The 10,007-nt window shown below is 44.6% G+C and overlaps 1 protein-coding gene across 4 annotated transcripts in view; it reads right to left on the bottom strand.

The window, feature by feature from the left end:
- The window catches only part of ebf2 (EBF transcription factor 2), a 32,589-nt gene that overhangs the window by 17,231 nt on the left and 5,351 nt on the right, over positions 1-10,007 (bottom strand). For 2 of the 4 annotated variants that reach the window (XM_080434125.1, XM_080434127.1), the window contains exons 3-6: positions 9,940-10,003; positions 7,777-7,832; positions 7,586-7,659; positions 5,593-5,661 (exon numbers count right to left, since the gene is read on the bottom strand). In XM_080434125.1, coding sequence (XP_080290251.1) covers positions 5,593-5,661; positions 7,586-7,659; positions 7,777-7,832; positions 9,940-10,003 — 263 coding nt within the window. The remainder of the gene's footprint in view (positions 1-5,592; positions 5,662-7,585; positions 7,660-7,776; positions 7,833-9,939; positions 10,004-10,007) is intronic. The other 2 variants (XM_080434126.1, XM_080434128.1) reach the window with 1 other exon arrangement.

The raw sequence follows: 10,007 nt of genomic DNA, 5'->3' as shown, positions 1-10,007 counted from the left end.
CCCCTCGCACAGTCCAAAAAAATGTTGCCGTCCCTATTCTTTGGACGATAGTTTAATGTTGTTTTCCCAAAGCCGTTGCAAGTTTTCCTGTGGGGGGGGGGGGATGTTGGAGACACAGGAGAGTGGTGGTTCCCCACCATTAGAATTACAAGGAGGAGTTATCTGGCTCGCCACAAGGATCGGGGGATAAGTCAACATAACTTAAAGCTCAACAAGTACAACAGCGCAGTGCTCAACACAGGCAGGGCCCAGATGTTAGAGGAATACAAATGCACAATGCAAACACGTACACTGCTTTGTGAACTTTCTATAAATTCAAGGGCTGACAAAGGTTGAGACTGACACACTTTAGATGAGCGATTCTCATCCTTTTTAATTTCAAGGACCCCCAGTTTGATATGAATTAGGCCACGGACTCCAATTTGATATGAATTTTATCTCTGTAGACCCAAATGTACACTGTAAAATCCTCTGTGTTAATTTAACTCTCCATTTGGTTTCTAAATATCAATCATTTAGCTGGGGACCCCCTGGAATCCGCTTAAGGACCCCTGGGGGTCCCTGGACTCAATGTTGAGAACCAGTGCTGTAGATAACAAACTGTGACATACAGGCATGATACATGATAGTGGCTGAAACCCGGCATTCAGATACAAATTTAACAAATGATACCTGAATGGTTTATGGTCAAATGGTCCAGACAGTGTAAATCCGTAAAGACCCATAAAGATTGCTGCAGTTTTACTGTGCCAATTGGAAGACAGTGATGTGTGATGTGATGTCACTCACTGTGAAGTGAGTGTGTGTGTGTGCGTGTGCGTGTGCGTGTGTGCGTGTGCTCGTGCGTGTGCGTGCGTGCGTGTGTGTGTGTGTGTGTGTGTGTGTGCGTGCGTGGGTGGGTGTGTGCGTTTGTGGGTGGGTGTGTGTGCATACATACAATACAGCGTAATAATACGGTGTACTGTATTGTTACACTGTACGATTAATTTTATGGGAACAACATCCTTGGCATTATGAATATAGAATTAACATAACCATAATCACTATTGAAATGAGGGCTTTAGTGAATGAGCAGATAGATTTCTTAGTAAATTAAAACTATCTTACTAGAGATTGATTGAGATTCAAAAATAGCTCTCTATCGCTACGATGACAGGATAAAAACAAACCTATGATACTTGTGCATAACTAGAAGCAAGACTACAGATCAATATTGCCCACAACCCAAGATTAAGAGCAATGGATTCCTCTTAGAACCGAGTATTTGAAGTCAGGCCATCGCCTGAGAGCACTAATCATTGTTCAAACAGTAGGGTTTACATCAACCTCACCACTAAAATTTGCCTTGTAGGTCATACAGTATAAACACTGGTAAAATCATTGGTGTATTCAAGACACACACACACACACACACGCACACACACACACACACACGCACGCACGCGTATGTGTGCGTGTCTGTGTGTGTGTGTGTGTGTGTGTGTGTGTGTGTGTGTGTGTGTGTGTGTGTAGTCCAGTCCTATATACTGTATATACGTATATCGGTCTATGTATATCTGAACCATCACAAAGGAGAGCTTTATATATGTTTGTAAGTCTCTCGATCATTTAAAATGTGGGGGGGTAGCCATATTGATGACATTGGAAAATTCTCATTGATTATTCCTCTTTTCTCTGAGCACCGGCTTGTTAAGAAAGACCCCTCTTAGAAACACGATCAATTAGTGAGATAGTGCTTGCCATTGATCTGTACCCCCCCTTCCCTCCCTGTAAGGTTCCTGCCTTACGATGGATCCCTCCCACCTCTCCTTATGACCAACTATTGATCTCAGCTTTCTAGCCAAATATAAAAGCATGCTGCTACACTGAGAACTGGCTCCAACGCACCACATCTGCCATTCCTACAAAAACTAATACTAATACTGACATCTGCCCGTCTCCATTGTAAAGTCACTTGTAAATACAGAGGCCAGCTTAGGCCAGGACTCATATAGTTTCTTATAGGTCAGAGGTCAGCATGGCAGTAATACCACCATTAATAGACCTATCTGTGTGGATATTGAGGAAAACTCAAAAGACTAGAGGTTGTCTTTCCAGAACTAAGACAGAGTATCAGAAATACCAAAATATCAGCATCATTAAAAAAAAAGTTACCCGATTTGCAAGCAGTCGTATTTATGTTATTAATAGTACAGGTAAAGTCCTATATTGTAAGTGTCCATTTTCTGCCATTTGCATACTCTTTGGAGTTAAATTAACACCAAGGATTGTACTGTATATCTATAATAACAAAACTACAATACTGTATGGTAACACTCTTCCAGGAGCAGGAAACACTTGTGACGATAGTTAGTGAGGATTTATGAGCACAACAGAGTAAATCAATCAATCAATGAATCAATCTATCGCTCAATCAACCAACCAATCAGTGAGCTAGCCAGTCCATCCATCAAAGATAAGTGATGTCCTCCAAAGAAGGAAGTCCTACCAGGACCATGAGTAAAAAATAAAAAGAGCAACTGCAAAACAAGACGACGACCCAGGAACCAATGGGATGTTAGGCAGGGTGAACCCAACCCACAGCAACACATGGGCAACTTAAAAAGTCATCTCTCTGTCAACGACCGCCCTTGCCTCCCTTCAACCCCTCCACCCCTTCCCAACGGATCAGCTGTGATCTCCTCTCTCCCCTTTCACTCAAATCAGGATTAGGGAGAAGGGGGGAGCGTAGCAGAAGGAGAAGGAGGGGCGGGGTGGGGGGGGGGGGGGGGGTGAAAACCGAAACAATATGGAAAGGAGATTAGAAAAGAGGGGGTTTGGGCCGTTTGGGGAATTGCAAACTCCCATGTGCTTGGGTAGGTGTCCTAATGACACTGCCTAATTATTGCAAAATTAGACAGGCTAAGAGAGAGGGAGGGGGGAGAGGGGAGGGAGGACATTGGAGGAGAGGTTGGCAACATGAAGGAGAAGGGAGAGGAGGAATAAGGAAATAGGGGGTAAGAAAAGTAATGCACCGGAAATAGCAGATTCACAATCTCACGAAGGGTCGACACGTTGTGATCTTGTGTCTTTTGTTGTACGACACGTAGAACAACAAAGTATAAATCACGCTTAAACATGCACTAAGAGGAGTATGAGAGGACAGCCACATACTGTAGGTGAACTAAAAAGACAGCTTAGGGTTGAGAATGGGAGAGAAAATGGAGAGAGGGAGGAAGAAAAGGAATAGAAAGTGATGTCTGGGCAGTAGGAGCGGGTGGGCCCCAGCGCACTGCATGTTAATTGGAGAACAGGTGTTGGGGCTGGGAGCAGGAGGCTGATTACTGCAGCCACAGAAGCAGACTGTCTCCTCCAGACACACACACACACACGCACGCACCCACGCACACACACACACACACACACACACACACACACACACACACACACACACACACACACACATACACATACACACACACACACACACACACACACACACACACACACACACACACACACACACATGAATAATTTAGGATCCAAGTGGTGACTGGGGGAAAAGGTCAGTTCAGGGGTCACAGAGACCCATAGACAATCTCACATATATAGCCATACATATACATAAATAAACATAGGTGGAACCCCCACATACACATGCATGAAACATGCATGAAAATATACAGAAATACAAAGATGTTCAATCCATTAATCATTTTTGCTCGGGGTAATATACTGTGTATACATGCATGGAAACAACCAGTAAGATGCACATTGAGAAGGTGGCACGAAAGGACACAGTGCCACAGCGCAACAAAATTCCTCTCGGCTTATCACAAATTAGCTGGCTGCTAAAAGGCTCGCTCCCTAAGGGGCCGGACTCCATGGGCCCTGGCAGGAGGGAGAAGCCTCCACTGGGAAGGGATATGCCCAGTGTGATTAGTGAGTACAGTAGGTCAATGATTCCATTTAAATCAATCCTTCCAGCCACAACATCAGCCTGCATCAGCCAGTCACACAAGGATAAATAGATCCCCCCTGTCCTGTCCTCAGTAGCCCGGTGCACCAGTAGGCTACTCATGAAGTAATTTCAAAGAGAGGTTATAGAAGTAGAAGCAGGGTGGGTGGTGGTGGGGGGGGTTTGATGGACATTGGGAAAGTAATGTGCTAAATGAGAAAAGCAGCTGTTCCGAAGGCATTCTGGGAAAATCCAAAAGACAACAGTCCCGATTTTTCCGTTATATGAAAACTATCTTCAGCAGAGATCCTCTGAGACACACTGTCAACAGCCAGCCAGCTTGAACCGAACAGAACGAGAAAGAGAGAGAGAGAGAGCGAGAGAGAGAGAGAGAGAGAGAGAGAGAGAGAGAGAGAGAGAGAGAGAGAGAGAGAGAGAGAGAGAGAGAGAGACAAAAAGAGAGAAAGAGAATCATAGAGACAGAAATACTGAAAAGAGGACAGATTCTATTTGAAACGAGAGTTTCCTGGACAGACAAATGGAACAAGGCAAGGTGGAGGGGGGAGGGAGAGAGGTGAAGCAGGAAAGAGGAAAAGAGGAAGAGTGAGGGAAAAGTAAAAGGTGATGAAGGTTGAACAGATGACATCATAGACAAAGTATTTTACACAAGGTCTGTGTGAACATTCATCACGCCGGTTAATGTCGGACAGACCACTGTGAGATCTCCAAAATCCCAGGGACGTGGAGGCCCTCACACACGCCGATTACGGCAACGGTCACCCTCTCTAAAAGCCTGATAACTGACTGTCAGGAGGAACATTTACTACACATGTGAGCCCTCACACAGTATGCTAGACCCTCCACATGCTCCTTTACTCATAAAGTCTACATTTGTTTTGTTTTTTGGTGGTCGCCAAGATGAGTGACCGAAATTGAAAGATGGCAAACAGAGAGATGGAGTAACAGAAGAGGCAGAGATAACCGTGTAAGGGTGTAACTGAAACCAGACTTGTACTGTACCTGTAGCACTGATGCATTGATACTATGTTGTAGGAAGGCTGACTGATAAGGACCCTACATTAATGTGTGAAACAGACATAAGCACAAGCATGTGCATGCACAAGCATGCACAAGCATGCACGCGTGCGCACACACAAACAGGCTTTGGTCAAAACTGTAAACAGTAACATCTACTGTAGACACCTATTCACCTATCCCCCCCACGCACACACAACGCCATTAACATTCATAAATAGAAAGTACATTGACGTTCAGTCATTTTTTTTCTATAACTCTCTTCACTAGGGCCTCTGTCTTTACTGGCAATAAAACCAACGGCTGATTTGAGACATCTCATCACAGGAACAAGAAGTTCTGGGTCTCTGCCTTCACTCTAAACCATAATCTCTCTCTCTCTCTCCCCCTCTCTCTCTCTCTCTCTCTCTGCTCTCACTCACTCCTTCTTTCACTCGTTCTCCCTTATTTCCCTGTATGTTTACGGTATGTATAGGAGTCACTTGTGGGTGAGATTGTGCGCGATAACATTTCAGAGGAAATGTGTGTGGAAGCCCATGTGTGCATGCTGTGTGTTGTTTTTATAAAGGTGTTTATAGGTGAGTAGGTAGGCATTGTTCATTGTCGATTTTTGTGTTTACCTGTCAATGATGACCGGGTCAGAGGGCGTCTCGTTGCGGTTTCCACAACTTTTCTTCTCACAACAGCGGCTGAGCGTGCAATTAAACAGAGAAAGAAAACAAAACAAGTCAGTGAAAAAGCCAAAATGGAGAAGGACCCATTATTTGTCTGGCCCACACACACACACACACACACACACACACACACACACACACACACACACACACACACACACACACACACACACACACACACACACACACACACACGCACACACACACGCACACACACACGCACACACACACGCACACACACAGGCCCAGACTCTGCTTTTCTGCCGTCGGCGGAGATCCAGGAGCCACACAAAGGAGGCAGGAGAGGGGAGGGGAAGAATAGACAAAAGAATAAAAGAAAGAGGGAGAAAAGGTACAACAACACACCCTACAAACAGTGAGAGACCATTCACAAGTGAAAAGCCAGCCAGGCAATCTGTCACATTGATTTCAGAATCAAACTCAACCCCCACTCTGCCCCACTGCGTACGCGCGCGCTCTCTCTCTCTCGCTCATACACTCATACACACACACACACACACACACACACACACACACACACACACACACACACACACACACACACACACACACACACACACACACACACACACACACACATAAACACACACACACACACACACACACACACACACACACACACACACACACACACACACACACACACACACGCACACACGCACGCACACACGCACACACACACACACACACACACACACACACACACACACACACACACACACACACACACACACCATCTCTCAACATCCTACAATTCGTCAGCAGTCCTGTCCGAGGATCCTGCTGGCCAACCAGCCGCCCCCCACCCCCTCCCAAGTCCCCTGCATAACAAAAGTGCCCCCACCCCTAACCATCTGCCACCCCTACACCTCGCCTCACCCCTCTCGTGTCCCAGCTTGGCCCTGCCCTGCCCCCCCTACGCCCCCCTGTCAGACGGCCTCACTCCCCAGCTGTGACGCTTGCCCTCTGCCTTCTCGGCTCTGTTATTAGCCAGCTGTGAGTCACATTCGGGCATCTGCTGGCCGCACAATGGCAAAGCCTACTCAGTCTTAGCCCCTCTTCCCATGCCCCAGCCCCCTGTCCTTTCCCTGCTGGCGTCAAAAGCCTGGGTCACTGCCCCACTTCCAGTCCACTCTCTCTGTCCACCCACATCCCGCTTTTAACCACTTTGAACCTGGTGGGCATGTCTATTTTTACATTTTCAAAGATTTTCACTAAAAAACTATAATATATATATTTTCTTTGGCCATTTATCTTACAATAGCATATGTAAGGGTTAAGTGGTTAAACTTTTTGGAAACATGATGAGTAAGCCAAATTATGGACAATTAAATCAGTTCACAAGCTACTTTTTTCTTTCTTCCAAACACACTAATAAAAGGCTGTAAGATTGGAGCTGCACCACCGCTTTTATCATGAACAAAATCTTGACAAAGTTCCTACACGCGGTTAAGCATGGACTGCTGGGGGTGCTTGTAGGGGAGAGGAAGTGGAGTGTTCCCCCTAATGTGTGTCTGATACTGACAGTCAGGAGGTCTGGCACCAAAGCTCCAGGCCTGAGTGGAGCTCCAGGAAGAAACAGGAGCTGGCCAGGGACATGCTGTGTTACAGCAGAAAGCGGCAGGGGTCTACCACTGTAGCAACGACGATGACAGGCTAGGGAGACGTACAGTCCAAACCCAGTTTGGTTTTTGAACAGTAGGGCTCGGAGCGTTGCCCCAAAACCACATGTCAGACTCATTGAGACAAGCCAGAGTGATGTAGAGTAATGGATACTTTGATTGTGTGTGTGTGTGTGTGTGTGTGTGTGTGTGTGTGTGTGTGTGTGTGTGTGTGTGTGTGTGTGTGTGTGTGTGTGTGTGTGTGTGTGTGTGTGTGTGTGTGTGTGTGTGTGTGTGTGTGTGTAAAGGTGGCTCACCTGCACATGACCTCATGTGTGAGCAGAACTCTGCACATTTCTGGATTCTTGTTCTGTCCCTCATACGCTATGGGCTGAGAAAGGAGGAGAAATGAGAAATGGTAGCGATTAGATTTCATGTACAATCAATCAATTTCTGGTTAAGTACATGAAGTTCAGATGCCCTCATGAAGACGAACAGAGAAACTAACCTGTTTAGTGACAGAGTCAATAAGTCGTGCATAAAGATCCTGTTCTGTGCGAACCCCTGCACAAAGAAATCATATGGTTAGTTGTTATGATGAACTAAAAGTCCAACTACAATTATGCATGGAAAATATGTTAGTAAGCTCAACAAAACCTAAAAACATTACATAATACTAATAACTGCCTCTAAAGCTTACCAGAAATGAAATGAACATTAAATAATTACTTTTAAGATTTCTTACTTTTGGATATGACCAAAGTACTATCTATAATAAGACTTCTACAGTGAGACACGACCAAGAATGTATTCTTGTGCATCTATCTATTTATCATTTGTTTCTTTCATATAGGCTACATATAAAATAAACTCTAAACTGAAACAAGTTAAAAAGAATATATATATATATGCATATATCTATTTATTTTTAGTTTATTTCATATAGGCTACATATAAAATAAACTCTAAACTGAAACAAGTTAAAAAGAATATACATAAAATATATAAAATAATAATAATAACATCACAGCAAAGTCCAAAAAAAGTATAACTCAGATGGGAAAGGAAGCAAGATGATTTCTCACAAAAGCACTGGACCCTGTCCACCCAAACACTGGGGGATAAAACTGGTATGCAGTTCAAATTTTGTCTTTGAGGGTTTCTGGGGGAATTTAAAGTCATTTGATGTCTGAATGATTATTATTAGTCATGCTCTGGCACAAAGCCAAAATGTAGAATCTACAGTAATTCTCATAAAACTGTCAAACTGTCCTTTCACTGTGGCTGTCTTCCTGTGCTTAACTCCACAGACCCTGACTGCCAGGAGACAACAGTTACACCCCGGCAATATCACTAGCTTATCACATAATCTGAAGGGACATTCTCGGTAGTGACACCTGTACTTTGAGATGAGTCAAACTCAGAGGCTTTATTTCTGCTGTGTTTAACAATTTCCTCATCCTGGGCTGAAATTCACACATGCAGAGAGGCATAATGAATTGCTTCCTAAAGTGCAAGATGCTTTATTAGTACTTTTTTATGGTGTAGAAAGCAGTGCTTTTATAAATGTGTTCCTCTCATCAAAGTCTCGATCAAGATGCCTTTGATATGGCTTGAGGGAAAGGGGGTGAGATGAGGGGGTACAGAAGAAATGCTGTGCTGTTCACACTTCACACCTACATTTGTGTGTTTGTGTGAGTGTGCGTGTGTGTGTGTGTGTGTGTGTGTGTGTGTGTGTGTGTGTGTGTGTGTGTGTGTGTGTGTGTGTGTGTGTGTGTGTGTGTGTGTGTGTGTGTGTGTGTGTGTGTGTGTGCGCGCGTTCATTCTTTCGTGCATGTGTGAGTGCCTGGATGCATGTTGAGGGGGTTTGAGGGGGTTGCTGTGGAACACGTCTTTTATCTTCTCTCCCATGGGTGCCACAGCGATGGCAGAGTAGGGGCAGCAGTGGCTCATGGGAACCAAACCTCTCTCTGTATCTCCTATGTGATGTTGAAACACCACGGGGGGGCACAAAATGTACCTAATTTCCCTACATAATATGTGCCCGGAAGTAGCTTCTTTCATACTGTAGTGCATATTCAATGATCAAATGATGAGTGAATGATACACTATAATTTACAAGCATCCTAGAGAAGTGAAAAGAGGGCACCTGTCCCTGAGAGGTAAAAGGAGACAGGGGTGCATGCACATAACATAAGTAAGAATGTTTTCCTATTGCCAATGACACAAACGTTAGACTCTAGATACTGTATAATCAAATTGAACATCATCTGAAAGGGCACAGATACACTGTAGTACCAGTGATTCTCAAAAGATTTTTATTTCAAGGACCCCCAGTTTGATATGCATTAAGCCACAGGCCCCATCAACAACTAAGATTTTTTTTTCTGGGACCCCAATCTACACTGTAAAATCCTCAGTATTAATTTAATTTCAAATGGAACCAAATGGACCCTCGGGTCCATTTGGTTCCATTTGTAGACTCTCTGATAGAGACCCGTAATGGCCCATTTTGTTTCTAACTGTCAATCATTTAGCTGGGGTCCCCTTGGGGACCACCAGAGGAGTCCAAGGACCCTTGTTGGTCCCCCGACCACACGATAAGATCCACAATCAACAAGTACAGTCTCCTCAAAGGCATTTGATGGTTTGGTCGTGTGCAGTTTCTTACCATTGCTGTAGAGGAGCTGTAACTTGTAGTGCGTGCCGTTGTTGGTCTTTTCTCCCGTCTGCTCCTTG

This window comes from Gymnoscopelus braueri (assembly GCF_963280865.1).
Source record: "Gymnoscopelus braueri genome assembly, chromosome: 7".
In the NCBI taxonomy this organism is placed as follows: domain Eukaryota; kingdom Metazoa; phylum Chordata; class Actinopteri; order Myctophiformes; family Myctophidae; genus Gymnoscopelus; species Gymnoscopelus braueri.
This window is presented reverse-complemented; position numbering and strand designations above follow the sequence as displayed.